The 17624-nt window shown below is 41.9% G+C and overlaps 1 protein-coding gene across 7 annotated transcripts in view; it reads left to right on the forward strand.

The window, feature by feature from the left end:
• Window positions 1-15991, forward strand: part of mtmr4 (myotubularin related protein 4) — a 226069-nt gene extending 210078 nt beyond the window's left edge. For all 7 annotated transcript variants that reach the window (XM_039756820.1, XM_039756817.1, XM_039756819.1 and 4 more), the window contains 5 exons: window positions 5322-5476; window positions 5844-7200; window positions 11221-11331; window positions 13558-13646; window positions 14743-15991. In XM_039756820.1, coding sequence (XP_039612754.1) covers window positions 5322-5476; window positions 5844-7200; window positions 11221-11331; window positions 13558-13646; window positions 14743-14920 — 1890 coding nt within the window. In that variant the 3' untranslated portion in view covers window positions 14921-15991. The remainder of the gene's footprint in view (window positions 1-5321; window positions 5477-5843; window positions 7201-11220; window positions 11332-13557; window positions 13647-14742) is intronic.
• Window positions 15992-17624: the final 1633 nt, after the last annotated feature.

The following is a 17624-nucleotide window of genomic DNA, read 5'->3' on the forward strand; positions in this document are numbered from 1 at the left end:
GACCACGTGCCAGATCCATCGACCTCACTTCCTGTCTCCCCTTTAAAACCTGCCCCTTTCCTTTGTTTCCTCAGTCTTGTTTTGGACTCGGTTGTATGCACTTCAGTGCTCTGTATTTTACAAGAAAACGACTTTGCAGCCAGGATACCACAATATACGGGTGGCTGCCCCAACTCTTTATCTGTCCATGTCTCGTTCTTGTGACAGTGGCGTAGCGGCAGGATGGAGAAGTCCCAGAGAGAAGGGGACAGGACCTGCAATATACCCAGGTGGGAGCGTGCGGGGCCGAGTCTTCAGGCGGGAGGGTGCCCGTGGTTCGGCGTGACCCGGTGCGGGCTCCGCTCCCAGCACTCATAACTAGGCCATCTGGAGAGGCCAGGGAGTGTGCGGGTGGGGCTCACAGAATTGGGCTGCCCTGGAGGGGGAGGCAAAGGGACTCAGTATGCTCTCTGGGGAGAGTGCCTGCCTCCCTCGAAACCAAAGCCCCATTTACCACCTAGGGGTGCCCCAGACTGGCAGGTGAATAAAATAAAAATGGAGGTTGGACCCTGAGGCCGACCAACAACAAGCCTGGTCCTTATGGGCAATGGTAGGGCATTGGCTACGGCCATTTGAAAACACGCCCTACCAAATAATAGAGCAGGTAGCTTGCTATCTGCTCCTGGAAGCGCTTCCCGTGGCTTCACCCAGCCGGTTTGGGGCAGCGGTTTAAGAACATGTCTGAGCTCATAGAGCTTATGGAGACGCAGAGGGCGGCCTCACACTCTGGGGGAGCAGAACCGTCCTCATGTCAAACCCAGCCGGGTGCGTTCCAAGACCTAGCCCCTCCCTGTACAATCCGGAGCTCAGCGGCGTCCGCGGTGCCGCTGGGCGCAAAACCGCTTGGGGCAAGGAGGAATGCAGGTGGGCGAGGAGGGGTTGGTGTGCTCTGCTAATCCGTTGGCGGTCCCACATACTGGCGTGGTGATCGCCAACGGACACAAGACCACAGGTTTGTTCGACCGCAGCAACATTTCCCATTGTTGCCCGCCGCTTTGTGCAACCGCAACAGTGGCTAAAATTTAAGACCGGTATAACCTGTGTCCACGGAGACATCCGCTGGTACAGGTCCGCCGCTGTGTCATCAGTTACGGAGGGTCAGTTCAGAACTCACCGTAGCGTCCTACCTGATCCTCCACACCCGGTGATACTAGGGCGGGACTGGTCTAAAATCAAAAGCGGTGAGACACATACCACTCCGGGGTTAATTTGGGCCTCGTTATGGACGGAGATAACCCGTCTCAAGCTGCCTCCACGCCGTGTAATCAGCCGGCAGAGAGAGCGGCGTCGCCCTGACTGGCGTGGCAACTCCCGGGCCGCGGGCTAACACGCCATCCACCAGCGACGCGGCGGAGCGGGAAGAAACCACGCCCATTGAGGTCGACGCTGACCCTCTCTCCGTGTTGCGGTTCCAATTTAAAGAAACGGCTTCTTTTAGAAGGGAGCAATGGAATGATGACTCCCTGAAGTTTGTAAAAAATGCAGTGGTCCTTGTCAATGGCCAGCGCACTAATCAGTCGATGCCACAGGGCCCCTACTTTGTGCTAGATAATGACCTCCTTTACCGTGTAGCAATGCATGACGGGCAGGAGACGAGGCTGCTGCTGGTGCAGCGTACCTTCCGGCGGCAGGTCTGAGCTAGCACACGCCCACCTCCTAGGTGGCCACCTGGGCACCGAAAAACTCTGGAGCGGATCAAGCTCCGTTTCTACTGGCCAGGAATTAATGAGGAGGTTCGCCGCTTTGGCGCTTCCTGCCCGGAGTGTCAACTGCGACAAATTCCTAGGAGGGACCGTGCTCCTCTCGTTCCTATTCCACTGATTGGCGTTCCTTCCACAGAATCGGGTCGACCTGGTGGGACCCTGGAGCCCTCAGCCCGAGGACACAAGTACATTTTAGTCCTCGTGGATTACGCTACACGATACCCCGAAGCTGTTCCGTTGCGCTCAGCTACCTCTAAAGCCATCGCACGGGAATTACTAGGGTATTCGGCGTGGGGATCCCCAAAGAAGTCTTGACAGACCAGGGGACCCCTTCACCTCGGAAACGTTCAAGGAGACTGCCAGATTACTGAAAATAAAGCATTTAAAGACCTCGTGTATCATCCTCAAACCGACGGATTAGTAGAGAGGTTTAATCAAACTCTCAAGCAAATGCTGCGTAAGGTGGTCAGCGAGGATGGAAGGAACTGGGATCAGCTCCTCCCCTCGTCCTTTTGCCTATCGGAAGTCCCACAAGCCTCCACGGGGTTCTCCCCTTTGAACTACTGTACGGGCGACAACCTCGGGGCATATTAGATATTTTGAAAGAAGGCTGGGAAGAAGAGGCTCTTCCCTCCACAAACATACTGGAGTATATCGCGAGTTCTGCGATAGATTTGGAAAGATTCGCCTGTCCTTAAAAGTCACATGGAGGAGGCTCAAGCAGCACAGGCCGGTACTACAACGCGCACGTCTCTTCGGGAGTTCCGCCCGGAGATCGGGTCATGGTCCTAGTGCCTACCTCCCACTCTAAATTGCTTGCCCACTGGCAGGGCCCCTACGAAGTTAAGGAGAGGAAGGGACTGGTCGACTATTTGGTGAGTCAACCCAATCGCCGGCCAAAGGAGCGGGTTTATCATGTGAACCTGCTGAAACCGTGGAAGGACAGGGACCCGATCCCTCCTCCGGCCAGCCCGCTCACTCTTCGCTCACACACACGACCTTAACTTCGCACGGACTTAAGTCCCAGACAGCGGCAGGAGCTGGAAACAGTTATCCGGACCGTTCGGGAGGTAGTCAGTGAGAACCCGGAAGGACCTCTCTGATTGAGCACAACATCGTGACAGAGCCGGGGTTGTTGTCCGAGAACGCCCGATCGTCTTCCCGAGGCAAAAAAGGCTGAAGTGGAGCTTGAGATCAAGCGCATGCTGGAGCTAGGTGTGATTGAGGAAAGTTATAGTCCCTGGTCCAGCCCCATTGTGCTCGTCGGTAAGCCTGGCGGAAGTTGGAGGTTCTGCAATGACTTCCGTCGGCAATCAAGTCTCCCAATTTGATGCTTATCCAATGCCACGCGCGTGGGCGACCTCCTCGAGAGGCTTGGACAGGCTCAATACCTGACCACACTTGACATGACGAAAGGGTACTGGCAGGTTCCTTTAACGGACTCCGAAGGTAAAACGCGTTTAGTACCCCTAGCGGACACTGGCAGTATCGTGTCCTTCCATTTGGGTTACGGGGCTCCAGCAACCTTTCAGCGTCTGGTGGACAAAGTGCTTCGCCTCATAACTCATACAGTGCTGCCTACCTGGATGGCGTGGTCATCTATTCCAGCACATGGAAGGAACACCTACAGCATGTCCAAGCGGTATTACGGACACTTGGTGAGGCGGGCTCGGATTAATCCCAGAAATGCTTCTTGGATTAAGCGAGGCCAAATATTTAGGCTACCTGGTGGGTCGGGTACCGTAAGGCCACAGTGCTCCAAAATTGATGCCATTCTGAAATGGCCCGTCCATGAACCAAGCGGCAGGTCCAAGCCTTTCGGGTTAGCGGGTACTACCGCCGGTTTGTACCTCGGTTTTGGAGAGAGCGGCGCCTTGACTGATTTAACAAAGAAGAGGGCCCGAACATTGTGGCATGGACTGAAAAACAGGCTGCATTTGGTGACTTAAAGCAGGCCCTTACGTCCACACCTGTTTTGATGGCACCTAACTTTTCTTTGCCTTTCATCCTCCAGGCGGACGCGGACACAGGCCTGGGCGCCGTGCTGAGCCAAAGCGTCGATGGTGTGGAGCACCCCATCATGTTCCTGAGCGGAAACTGTTGGACCGGGAGACCAGGTATGCTGCGGTGGAGAGGGAGGCTCTGGCGATTAAATGGGCGATTACTCAGCTGAGGTACTACCTGTTGGGCGGAATTCACCCTTGTCACGGACCATGCACCCTACAGTGGATGGCCCTCCACAAGGAGTCGAATCCGCGGGTCACCCGGTGGTTTCTTGACCTGCAGCCATACAAGTTTTCGCTCGTTCATCGCCGGGCGCTCTCCGCCAACGCTGATGCCCTTTCTCGGGTTCACGACCTCTCGGTTAGGGTCGCCCGACCCGTCGGGGCTGGGCTAAGGGGGCCTTGTCACACGCGCGCATGGGAGGCAGCTAAAGGGCTTGAGTGAAGGCAGTTCGAGGCATGCGGGGTGTGGCAGAGTGCACTGACTCTTTTCTCCTTGCCTGTAGACCATCCCGGGGATTTCACCTGGATCTCCTGACATCACTTCGGGACTGAGCCAATGGAACTCGGCCACACCAGCTCCAGTCCCTCTGATGTCACCTCCGCTCTGAGCCAATGGTGGAAGACCACGTGCCAGATCCATCGACCTCACTTCCTGTCTCCCCTTTAAAACCTGCCCCTTTCCTTTGTTTCCTCAGTCTTGTTTTGGACTCGGTTGTATGCACTTCAGTGCTCTGTATTTCTACAAGAAAAACGACTTTGCAGCCAGGATACCACAATATACGGGTGGCTGCCCCAACTCTTTATCTGTCCATGTCTCGTTCTTGTGACATATATATATATATATATATATATATATATATATATATATATATATATATATATATATATATTTGACAAAGCAGAAAAGGTGTTCAATGTAATTCAAACACAAGTAGAGAAAGTATATAACAATAATAGTTGGGGGGAAGAAAAACATGATTTTTAAGCTGATTAAAGCACAGCTATTCAAAAAGTTCTTAATTTTGAAAAAATAAACTTGTTTCTTCCTCATGATATTATTGTGAGAAAATATACAAGGTTTTGGACTCTGTATGAAAGATGTGTATATACGTGTCTGTATAGCACTCATCTTCAAACTTTAGGGTGTTTTGAGAACATATCAGAATATACTAAATATCACATATCAGGTCAAAATTATTGCAGTATCAATATAGTCCATATCATGCAGAATAGTGATATTTCAAAAATATTTTGAAATTTGAGGTATATTAAAGTGTTTTTTATTAGCATGAAAAACTTTCTATGGATTTAATTTGCTAACCACTAAACATTAAATGTGCTATATCAATATTTTCTATTTTAAGCGCCCTAACTAAGCACAAGTGAATTTAACTACTGTATAACAAAATTTAGAATTGAACATACTGCCAACAATCTAGCCTGATTTAGAAACATTATTTTGCCTTACATAAATGTTTTTCAAGGTAATGAAGTCATTTTACAATAGCAGAAAGTAGATGTTTAAAATGTTTATTTTATGTGCATTTTATGACACTCTTAAAACTCTGTTAAGGTTCTACAGCCTGTTTGCCATGTGCGAGCTCTTCACCTGTGGACAGCTGTGTATCTTCCCACCTCCTCTCCTTGCACCGCTGCTGAAGAAAACATTGATGCCTATCTTTCACCTGAAGAACAAAGTGAAGACTTAACTTCACGGTCACTAGACAGGTAAAAATGAAATGCTGTAGAGTTTTCAGAAGTGGTCACTAGGAGCTTGGAAAATAGCACATCTTTAGCTACTTGTTTTTCTGTTTTTTATCATTCTATTTTTTTCAGTTTTTTTCTAGTTGCATCGATTATAGTGTCAACACTAGAGTAATGGAAATTCTGCAAATCACATGTTTTTAAATGAATTTACATAGAGATGTTTAGCAGCTCTCGACTTGCAATTCATTGTCATAGCAAGAAAACTCAAGTACTTATTCTCAGCTCACTGATCTGTACAATGTTACTTCACCTATGAATTATTTCAATTGTTTATTTTTAGTAAAACATCGGTGCATCAATTTATTTTATTTTAACTTTTTTTATTAAGGCTTCCCAAAACAAGGTCAATGGATAATCTTGTGACTGCCTCTGAAAATGGCACTACCTTGGCTCGCACCTCAAGTGATCCAAACTTAAATAAGCACTGCCAGGAAGAAGAACACTCTATTCTTGAACAAAAGGCTAAGCCATTAGAAACCACTAAGGACATTCCAGAGGGCACCACTTTTTTAAATGAGGAATACAGCAGTATCAAACACAAAGAGAGACTGACTTTGCCTTCTGGTGACTGCCAAAAAGTTGATGGCAACCAGGAAGAAATTAGTGATGAGAACTTTAACTCACTCAAGGGATGTTGTTCAAATGTACCCTTTTTGTCAAATCCTGACTGTGTTGTGCATAGTGATGTTTCAAGTTTGACAAATGCAAATTCAGAGCATGTCGAAGATACTGTAGAGGAAACAAAGACATTTGACAAGAGTTCATTGTGCCAAGTATTGCCTGAGGAGAAAGAACAAAGTAACTGGACATCAGAAAATACAAAGCCATGTTCCTTACATAAATGTGTACAAGTATCAAAAAGTAGGCATGAAACTGACTGTAAAGAGAATGTTTTTGCTCCTACTGCAGTAGAACTACTTAGAATAAAATCTGCATCTGTAGAACTTGAAGATTCTGCAGAAACACTCACAGAACATAGGATCCTAGAAGGAACATGCCATAAGAGGCCTTTGCTTTTAAAAAGCAATGGACTGTCTTCAAATGCTCTGTCTTCAAATGCTGACTATAACTGTATAGAGGTCTCTCGCTTGGGCAAGGCACATTCTGACACTGCAAAGGCTGTGAGAAAGTTCATTTCTCAAAGCCAGTTCAGTGAATTTTCAGTTCTGGGGTCCAACTGGGAGAGCATGCAAGGTTTAGTAAAGTCTGCTTACAATGGAGAATCATTGATGAGGAGAGGTTTTCCTCCAGGATACCAAAATAGAAGGTTAACCAGCAAGCTTTTGCGTGCCCAGGGTCTAGCATCCCTTAGTGGGCAAAGTTGTCAGAAAGAACTCCTACGCCAGATGAATCAGACCCATACCAGCTGGTATTCAGGGGGATCTGCAATGAAGAATGTAGGCTATATGACACTATCCAACTCAAGGCAACTTCCTCCTCCTCCTCCTCTTCCTGGGAAACAGATATTGACTGGCATGTTGTCACCCTGCCTTAGCTACCTGGATGATGATGGACTTTCTGTTCCAGTGGATGCAGTACAGCAAAGGTTGAGGCAAATTGAAGCCAGCTACAAACAAGAAGTAGAACTACTGCGGGGACAGGTCAGGGAACTTCAGATGAGACTTGAGAGCAAGCAGTGTTGTATGCCTCCAGCTGAACCAGATGTTGATTATGAGGATGACTTTGTGAGTATTTTTTATTTTTTTTAACATTTTGTTTAACAATACAATAGTGTGTGGTGTTCTACAAATTGCTGATACCATGCAGCCTTCTGCAGCAAGTCATTTATTTGTATTTCTTTTTTAGACTAGATGTCCTGTGTTGTGTAGTCTTTCATTCATCTCAGTGCCATATTCAAATTCATCTGGCTGGCTTTTTGCAATATTCAGTATAAACTTATGCTGAAAATGTTACCACATCATCAATAGAAATTGTAGAAATTAGTTACAATTACATTCATGTCCCTTATAAATAATACTAAACTGTGCTTTGTGATGGAGGAATGTGATATTTAATGTTCAGCTTGCACAGAATCAGAGTGTCCTGATTTATTGCATGTCATTAGCTCCAGAGGCGAACTCTCTTTTCAGAGGGAAAGTATTATTGAATGCTTAGGTAGAGATAGTGGGAACTGTAAATTGTCCCAGACTATAGTAGCAGCTCAAAAATACTGAAGCTGATTTGATTGGAATCCCAAGAAGAAAAGATAGCAAAAAAGTAGACCAAGAAGTGTATATCCCTAGTAACTACTGTGAGTCTGGAAGTGTCACTGTGCCATACACTCAAATGTGTAGTGTAGCAGAGAGATGTTCCATGTATATGGGTGTGTATATAGATATAGATAGATTCCCAGTAGCTTATATTTGTATATGCCAATTTAGGACTAGAGAATTATAGAGCATTCATGTGCCATTCGGAGTTCTGAGTTGTGATGTTTCACCTTCCTATTTTAATGCATTCAGAATCAGAATCATATGTATTGGCCAACTATGCACACATATAAAGAATTTGACTCAGTTTTTTTGGATGACTTTTCAAATATACTTACATGATATGGGAGAAGTTCAAAAAAGGTTGTGGCCTGGATTTGATTCCTTGATGAAGATTTTCCCTGCTTGTTTCATGACTCTGGAAAAACACTGGTCTCTGGTCAAGAAATGTGAGGCCACTGTTAGTTTATTACTTGGTCTGCAAAAAAAAAAAAAAAGATAAATGGAATTTTCTTGAAGATAAAGAGTAAAATAAAAGGTATTAAATGTGTATTACTTCACTCCAAATACAATTCAACCAAAAATGCAATTTCTGGCTGACAAAAGTTATATTTTTTATATTTATATATTTGACTGAGGAGAACTGTCAGCATTACATCACAAAGCAGAGAATTCAGGTAGCTTTGCTTTCTCCAAATTGTCTGAATTGTAGCTCTGAGTATATAGTGTATTCACATGAAATTTCTTTCCAACAGCATGTGAATGCAGCATTAGAAATACCACTTGATTAGAGTGATACTGATAAAAAACTAAAGCATTTGAGTTACTTCCGGTTGAGCTAAAGCGGGTGTGACTGATCGCCACTGCTCTCTGGTAACTTTTTAACTTTTTTTTTTTTTCTTTTTTTAACTTTTTTATGATTAACTTACAATCTAATGGACTTCGCAGCTGTTTTAATTTTCATTTCGGGCAGATTTATTCGTGGAGTTTTATTTTTCAATCATTTAAAGCTAGACTGATTTCTAGCTTGACTGCTGATTTGACTGTGTATGGACTATTTTTCGGCCTATCCCTGCCTTGAGACTTACTTGGCTTTGTTCTCCAAACATCCGAGTTGTCTGCGTCTTCGCTTAACCTGTGGACCGGTAGGATATTTATTTGGTTTGTGTTTGTTTGGTCCCTCCTGTCGCGTGCTATCCAACCTGTGATGGGCCTGCTCCAATACTTGGCTGCTGAGCTACTCCGACTCCGCTTTCACCTGTCTTCCCCCATCGGTGATATGGTATGGGCTGGATGTGGAATTGGAAGAGGATTTTTTTTTCTTACAGTGTCACAGTCGAAGTGCGTTTGTCTTATCTGTCAATCTATCATTGCTATTCCAAAGAAGAATTCATAAAAACTACGAAACTGATTTCCTTCCGAAAAGCGATCTTAGAAAGAGAAAGGAGAGGAAACTAAAATCACAGTTAATCGGATAGCCATCATTTTTCAGCGCCTTGATTTGGGGAACATCCAAAATCTCGCATCAGAGCTGGAGACGCAATGGAAGGCATGTGCGCAACTTGACAGCATACGCTACACAGAGCAGATTGAAAATTGTCTGTCAGACTTTTACTGACTGTTTCAAGACTCCGCTTTACTTGAGCCAATCGCTGCATTTAAGTGCTATCCATTTAGGGAAGATGTTGAGGGTGATTCACTCGCATCAGACATTGCAACACTGTTTCATATAAAACTCGTCTACAGTGGAGGATGAGATTTTGACACAACAGGATGAAATTCAGCTGAAGTATGGGGATCACGGACAGTTTTGGAACTTACAGAAGAAAAGTACCCAAACATGATGAAATGTGCTACCTCCTTCACTGCATTATTCGGCTCTACTTATTTTTGCGAGTCAGCCTTTTCCCACATGAAGATTATTAAATCCAAATACGGTAGTGACCATAAATTTATTGAATTGTTATTGTGCCATAAGGGTTATTCAGTTATGCAAGGTACAAGAACATATATTTTATATATAAAGTATACTCAGTATATATATAATTATTATTTTTTTTTAATGTAGGTAGATCATTTCGACCTGGTCATTTTAAAAGTAACTAGCAAGCCGAAAAAGTGTGGGCACCCCTGATCTAGTTAGTTGCGGTAATAAGAGTGTAGAAAGCACAACGTGTCCAGCGTGCGGTCGTCCAGGTAAGAGCGCATCTTCGTGCAGAGTGCACCAGCTGCTGAGAAAGCACGCTCTGCCTCCACTGAAGTAGGCGATACAGTCATCAGATACAGATACACCTTTTCTAAACAACGCCTGCACTTGCCGTTGCTCTGAAACACTGCCATTTCAGCTTTTACTGATGCATCCAGTTTCTTGTCATTCTGTAATGGCAAGTTTCTTGGCACAGATAATACAGATGCAACAGACTGACACATTGCAATTTCAAGTTGCTGCTCAAAGCTGTTGTCTGACAGACGTCAATGAAGTCTGCCCCGTCTCGGCATTCTTGAGCTGCAAAGTGCAGACTCCTCCCAGTCCACTTTGCTCAGTCTTAGTCAGAGCCGGGGGACTGACTGCTGCTGGTCTTTTGTTGACTGATTTAATCGGCAGCACATTACACCGTAGTCCAAAAAACCGTGCCACTTAATTATTTTCAACTATTTCTTGATTGATTCTTACACGCTATATATGCGAGCTTGGCCATTCCCGGTTTCCCGGGAATTACAGAATTACAATTGCTCTGTCTAATTTTAACTTTTGTATTTTACTTTTGTTTATAATCTGTGTTTTGTCTATTGTTCGGTGTCCTTGAGTGTTTAGAAAGGCGCCTACAAATAAATAGAATGTATTATTATTATTATTAATCTTTCTATACATGATGCTAGCAGTGTTTAGTACTGTATTGAATTTTACAAATGAGGGAACTGCTTGGTCAGTCAAGCTTTATTACCTTGCTAGCAAGCAGCCATATTATCCCAATATGCCATACATATGTTAAATAACATATTGTTGAGGTCTTTACCTCATTTACTTAGTATTTTATTCCAAGTTATCATGACAGGTTTCTGTTTTTTCCACCTTTGATTTAACCAACATGGTTTGCTCACACAGCATTATTGTATGTTGGTGCTTTCCTGATTGCATAATGATAAAGCAGAATTTACTCATCCTGTGTCAAATGGCAGGCAGGACATTGGTGCAGGGATTACCTCACCACTTCAGGGCTGTGGATTCACTTAATGCCTAGTCCCTTGTCTCTCTCTAGATTTTGCACATTTTTCTCATGTTAGTGTGGGTGTTCTGTTGAGAATCTGGTTACCTCCTAAATTACAATAATGTGCATGTTACACTGACTTATGCCAGTAATGTGACGAGGATTGTGCTTTTCAATAAACAAGCATGCTGCCTAGAGTCTATTCCTGCCTTACTGTACACCATCCTATCTAAAATCATCAAGATAAGACACTTTTAAAATGAGTTGTTTTTTTTTTTCTTTTCAGACTTGTCTACGGGAATCCGATGACAGCGATGTGGAAGATTCACTCTCAGTTCATAGTGATGACCGATTGTCTGAGGCCAGCTGGGAACCTGTTGAACAGAAGGACACAGAGGTTGGATTTTCTTTTTTACATATTTACATATTTTCTCTTTTTGGATGAAAGTTGTGCAACACTACCTCAGCTGTTAAAGAGCACCCTCTACCTTCAGTTCTTGTCATTATTTGTTACTTTTAGTCAAAGAGACTTTTTAATTGAAGCACTGAACATGCCTTGAGAAATAAGACTCTTCTAATAATTATCATACATTTTCTGTAATAAAATCAACTTGATTTCTTGTGACTGCTCGACATAATTGTTTTATTTTCTTAGTTCTTGAATGATAGCAGTGACAATTTTTGGTGAATATTTATATTATTAGTACATAAAAGTCTATTCTGTACATAACACTAGCAATGAAAGTCACTGATACCTGAATATAATACTAAATTCATGTTTGAACGAGATACTTCAAAAAAAGTGAATAACCTAAAATGCTCATCTGCAAATATCACTGTGGTGCTCCACCAAAGCTGGAGTGCATACAAACATTAAATACTGTCTATTTATTTCAAGTTAATGCTTACTGTTAAAACCCATGACCATTTCTTATTTTAAAGATTAATTAATTGTCTTCATTGTTAACGTCATATAGATTACACATTTACAGTGAAACTACAGTGATTTTCTAAGTCTACAGTTGTGCTTTAAGGTTTGTGAACCCTTTAGAATTTTCTATATTTTTGCATAAATATGACCTAAAAAATCATCAGATTTTCACTCAAGTCCTAAAAGTAGATAAAGAGAAACCAGTTAAACAAATGAGACAAACATATTATACTTGGTCATTTATTTATTAAGTAAAATGATTGAATATTACATATTTGTGAGTGGCAAACGCATATGAACCTTTGCTTTCAGTATCTGGTGTGCCCCAACCCTTTGCAGCAATAACTGCAACTAAACGTTTCCGGTAATTTTTGATCATTCCTGCACACCGGCTTGGAGGAATTTTAGCCCATTCCTCCATACAGAACAGCTTCAACTCTGGATTGTTAGTGGGTTTCCCCACATTAACTGCTCGCTTCAGGTCCTTCCAAAACATTTCAATTGGATTAAGGTCAGGACTTTGACTTGGCCATTTCAAAACATTAACTTCATTCTTCTTTAACCATTCTTTGGTAGAACGACTTGTGTGCTTAGGGTCGTTGTCTTGCTGCATGACCTACCTTCTCTTGAGATTCAATTCATGGACAGATGTCCTGACATTTTCCTTTAGAATTCTCTGATATAATTCAGAATTCATTGTCCCATCAATGAAGGCAAGCCATCCTGGCCCAGATGCAGCAAAACAGGCCCAAACCATGATACTACCACCACCATGTTTCACAGATGGGATAAGGTTCTTATGCTGTAATGCAGTGTTTTCCTTTCTCCAAACATAACACTTTTCATTTAAACCAAAAAGTTCTATTTTGTTCTCTTGTTCTCTCCTTCTTGTTTGTCCACGTGATCTTTAGCAAACTGCAGACGAGCATGTTTTTTTTTTTTTTGGAAAGCAGTGGTTTTCTAATTACCACCCTACCATGCACACCATTGTTGTTCAGTGTTCTCCTGATGGTGGACTCATGAACATGAACATTAGCCAATGTGAGAGAGTCCTTCAGTTGCTTAGAAGTTACCCTGGGGTCCTTTGTGACCTCGCCGACTATTACACACCTTGCTCTTGGAGTGATCTATGTTGGTCGACCACTCCTGGAGAGGGTAACAATTGTGTTGAATTTCCTCCATTTGTACACAATCTGCCTGACTGTGGATTGGTGGAGACCAAACTCTTTAGAGATGGTTTTGTAACCTTTTTCAGCCTGATGAGCATCAACAACTCTTTTTCTGAGGTCCTCAGAAATCTCCTTTGTTCGTGCCATGATACACTTCCACAAACGTGTTGTGAAGAGCAGACTTTGATAGATCCCTGTTCTTTAAATAACACAGGGTGCCCACCCAAATTCTAAAGGGTTTACAAACTTTCAAGCACAACTGTAATGTTACAGGTGGTACTTTGTTTAATCCAGTTCATGATTAGTAACACAGTTCTCAACATACCTGAGCCATTCTCATTACTGTAGTCTACCCAACAGCATTATTGTTTTCTATGATGATATGGTATAAATTTTTGTATAATTGTATTGTGCTTCTCATTTTTGAAATATTGTTCTGAAAAGAAAATGGGTGTCTGAATTTGTTTTTCTCTGTCAAAATGTGTAGTGTTTATTTTTATTTATTTATTTTTTTTGCCTCCAGGTAACTCGCTGGGTTCCAGACCATATGGCCTCACATTGCTTTAGCTGTGACTCTGAATTCTGGTTAGCCAAGCGTCGCCATCATTGCAGGTCAGTTGCTTATTTAAAGGTGGACGTTTAGGTACACAGCTTACCTCTTACATTCACTGAAGTATTTCTGACACTTATTTAGTTAGGTACAAAGCAATAAAAGCTGTGTGTTTACACTCTTTTGATTTTGTTCAGTTTGCATATTTTTGCTTAACATTATTCACTGAAAATTGAGTGTTCATCTAATTAAACTTTTACCCCCTATACACCAATTTTCGTGATTAAAATATTACAGGCATAAAATGTAGCATTTTCACACAAATTGCTTTATTTTTCTAGTTTTAGATAAATGCAGTAGCATTGTTAACCCCATAGTTCAACGCAGTTCAGCAGTATTATTATGATATGTTAATCAGACTGTATAGAGCTCCCTTACCAGGGTACACAGGAACACAGGAAAGTAACCAAATAAAAAAAAACAAGATCATTTAGTAAGTGAAAAAAGAAACTTTTTTTAAAACATCCAACAAAAGTAAATATTAACATTTTAAATAGTGTTATAGTATTACACAGTATACTCAAATCTGGAACAGTTCTTCACTTGTAGAAGAGTTGATAGCTGAATAATGTGTATTTGTTTTTTGACTGAGTTTATTTTGAACATGCACTGAAATTCATTAACAGAAGTGAAGTGAATGTTGAAGAGAGACTATGTCACGAAACTAAATGAGACTTGACAGAAACCTGCATGACTATAAGAACTCCAACATTAATTCATCCAACAGTAATTCAGATGTCAAGCAGGTTGATAGGAAGCAACAAGAATGATAATTTGTCTGAATTATTTGACAACACAACGTTGCATTTGAAGTCAGTGTAGTCGAGCGCCAGATAAGGGGCGATATGGTAATTGAAGCCGATTCATTTTGCAGCTGTAGAAGTTGTATCTTAAACCCATTGTAGTATGTTAGTTTGCAATGTGCAAAAATCCACTTAAGAGGTAATGAAGGTGTGTTAAGCTTGTGTCACATCAGGACAATTTTTGAAAATGCATCTTAAAAACGTGATTAATGAATTAGCAATTAGCTTAGCCTTATATTCTTATTATGCTCGTACCAACATTTATTTTTGCTTATGTTTTTGTTTCTTCCAAAAGGAATTGTGGGAATGTGTTCTGTGGAAGCTGCTGCCACCTAAAACAGCCCATTCCTGAGCAGCAGCTCTATGACCCTGTGCTGGTCTGTAACTCGTGCTTTGACCAGATCCAAGTATCCAAGGCCCGGGAAATCATGAGCCAACAGCTGAAAAAGGCAATTGCCACTGCCTCAAGCTGAAAAAGGACACAAACAATTTGAATGGGTTTAAGTCAGCAGACCAGTTAAAACATGAATGACCACCTCTGTGGCTTCAGCCCACGAGAGAGTCTAGGATGAGAAGGTCTTCATTTTTGCCCCCTCCTGGTCAGGTTTGAGCCAAATTTGATGGACAACTATGCAAGAAAGTGAGAGATGGGAAGTTGCTTTGGTGCTAATTGCCCAAACAACCTCAGCGAAAGTGTCTTTAGGTAGAATTACTGCATTTTGGGATGCTGGGCGGGTTCACTTGAGATCTGGTCTCTACTGGAATATGACCACAGCCGTAATCTTAATCTATGCATCCAGAGCTGTGCATCCTGCAAGACCTAATGAAATAGAGGCAGGGTGGGGGGTTGGGGTGCACTGACCTTAAACCGTATATCAGAGGCTTAATATTTAAAAATGCTGCTACAGTATGTGAACTTCTTTGTGCACTAAAAGCTGTTGTAAATTTGATAGGGTTAGGGATTGGGATGGAGCATTATTGAAAGGGATTCAAGAGGGGGTCTGGATACTGGACAGAGACCAAACAACAAAAAAAAAAACCACAATGGACAATTCCATTACTGCTGCTGTGCTGTGTTTTTTTTTTTTTTTTGTTTTTTTTTATTATTATTTGGGGGGAATCTGTTAGAGCCTGAATGTAATGTCTAAATAAATGAGAGCAAACAACACTGTGCAAATGTTGGTAAGTTGTTGGTCAGGTCAGTGGGAAAAGTCCTTGGCATATAATCTTCACAAACTTCTCAAGTTTTCAAAATGTACACTTCTGGATAATACTTTTTTGCTCTTTCTGTCTGAAAGTGCTGTCAGAAAGAGATGTATGTTTTGAATTGCACTGGTCATCTAACACATTTTGGAGTCAGTGGGGGGCGGTTGGGTTCAGTGTAACTAACTGCTGTTGGGGGAATTATGTACTACCAATCCTGTACATTATGTGAGAAAATAAATGTTAGATGCACCTATCCATGGATAAATTTAATGTATCACACAAGGTAAAGCAACTGTATGTGTATACCTTAAATAAAAAGGGCCTGCAGATGCAAAATATTTTTTATATGTGTTGTCTTTCTCTAGTACTTTGAAAGTTGAAATGAAGAAGATACATTGATTTATTTTGTCAGCAGCTGAGTCAGATATGTTTCTTTCATCAACAACATTTATTTATATAGCACATTTTCCTACGAATGACGTAGTTCGAAGTGCTTTACAAGATGAAGAAAGAGAAAAAAGACAATTAGTGTTCCCTAGTTTTTTTATATTTTAACATAGAATAAAAGTAAGGTCCAATGGCCAGGGAGGACAGGGAAAAAAAAAAAAAAAAACTCCAGATGGCAGGAGAAAAAAAAATCTGCAAGGGTTCCAGGCCAAGAGACCCCCCTAGCCCCCTTTAGGCATTCTACCTACTCTAGGCGGAGTGGTGGCTCTGAGGCTAGAGATTTGCACTGGGAATTGGAAGGTTGTCGGTTCGAATCCCGTAAATGCCAAAAGGGACTCTGCTCTGTTGGGTCCTTGAGCAAGGCCCTTAACCTGCAATTGCTGAGCGCTTTGAGTAGTGAGAAAAGCGCTATATAAATGCAAAGAATTATTATTATTACGACCTAACATAAATGATCTCAATTAGTCCTCATGGTTTCCAGGCTTCACGTGGAAGAATTAGATAATGATAGCCTTTGACTGGGGTGGGGGTGGCGCAGATCACCAGCACAGAAAACCAGAAAAAGAACAGCAGAGAGGTTAGTACGGATTTTGGAGCCACCATGAATAATAATGATAATATAAAATATCAGAGTTAAACTAAAATGAAGCTCTGAGAAAGCCATGTTAGAGTAATCAGTTTTTTAGCAGTTCTTTAAAGTGCTCTACTGTATTAGCCTGGCGAATTCCTATTGGCAAGCTATTCCAGATTTTAGGTGCATAATAGCAGAAGGCTGCCTCACCACTTCTTTTAAGTTTAGCTCTTGGAATTCTAAGCAGACACTCATTTGAAGATCTAAGGATACGATTTGGAGTGTAATGTGAAAGGCATTCTGAAATATAAGATGGAGCGAGATTATTTAAGGCTTTGTAAACCATACGCAGCATTTTAAAGTCAATTCTAAATGGCAGGGGGTAACCAATATAGTGATTTCAAAACTGGAGAGATGTACTTGGATTTTCTTTTCCTAGTTTAGATTCTAGCATTTGCATCCTGCACTCGTAATCGATTGATGTCTTTTTTGGGTCGTCCTGGGAGGAGTGTGTTACAGTAATCTATCCAACTGAAAACAAAACTGTGAACTAATTTCTCGGCATCTTGCAAAGTAGATCTAACTTTTGCTATATGTCTTAAGTGGAAAAAATGCTATCCTAGTAATCTGATTAATATGTGATTTAAAATTCAGGTCAGAGTCAATAATAACCCCTAAATTCTTTACCTCTGTCTTGACTTTTAATCCTAATGGATAAAGTTTATTTCTAATACCCTTACAGGGCTCGCAAAATTTCAAAGTCCCTGGTAGCCCTTCGGGCAGGCACTCTTCAGTTTTTGGTAGCCCAAAATAAATTTAAGTTGCCCGAATAAAAAAGATTATTTTTAATGTATAATATTGTAAAGGAAACAAAACATCAATCAAAAAATTGTTAAAACACAAATTACAACTATATAAAAATTACAATCATCAACTCAAATATTTGGTTTTAA

This window comes from Polypterus senegalus, chromosome 6 (genome assembly GCF_016835505.1).
Source record: "Polypterus senegalus isolate Bchr_013 chromosome 6, ASM1683550v1, whole genome shotgun sequence".
Classification (NCBI taxonomy): domain Eukaryota; kingdom Metazoa; phylum Chordata; class Cladistia; order Polypteriformes; family Polypteridae; genus Polypterus; species Polypterus senegalus.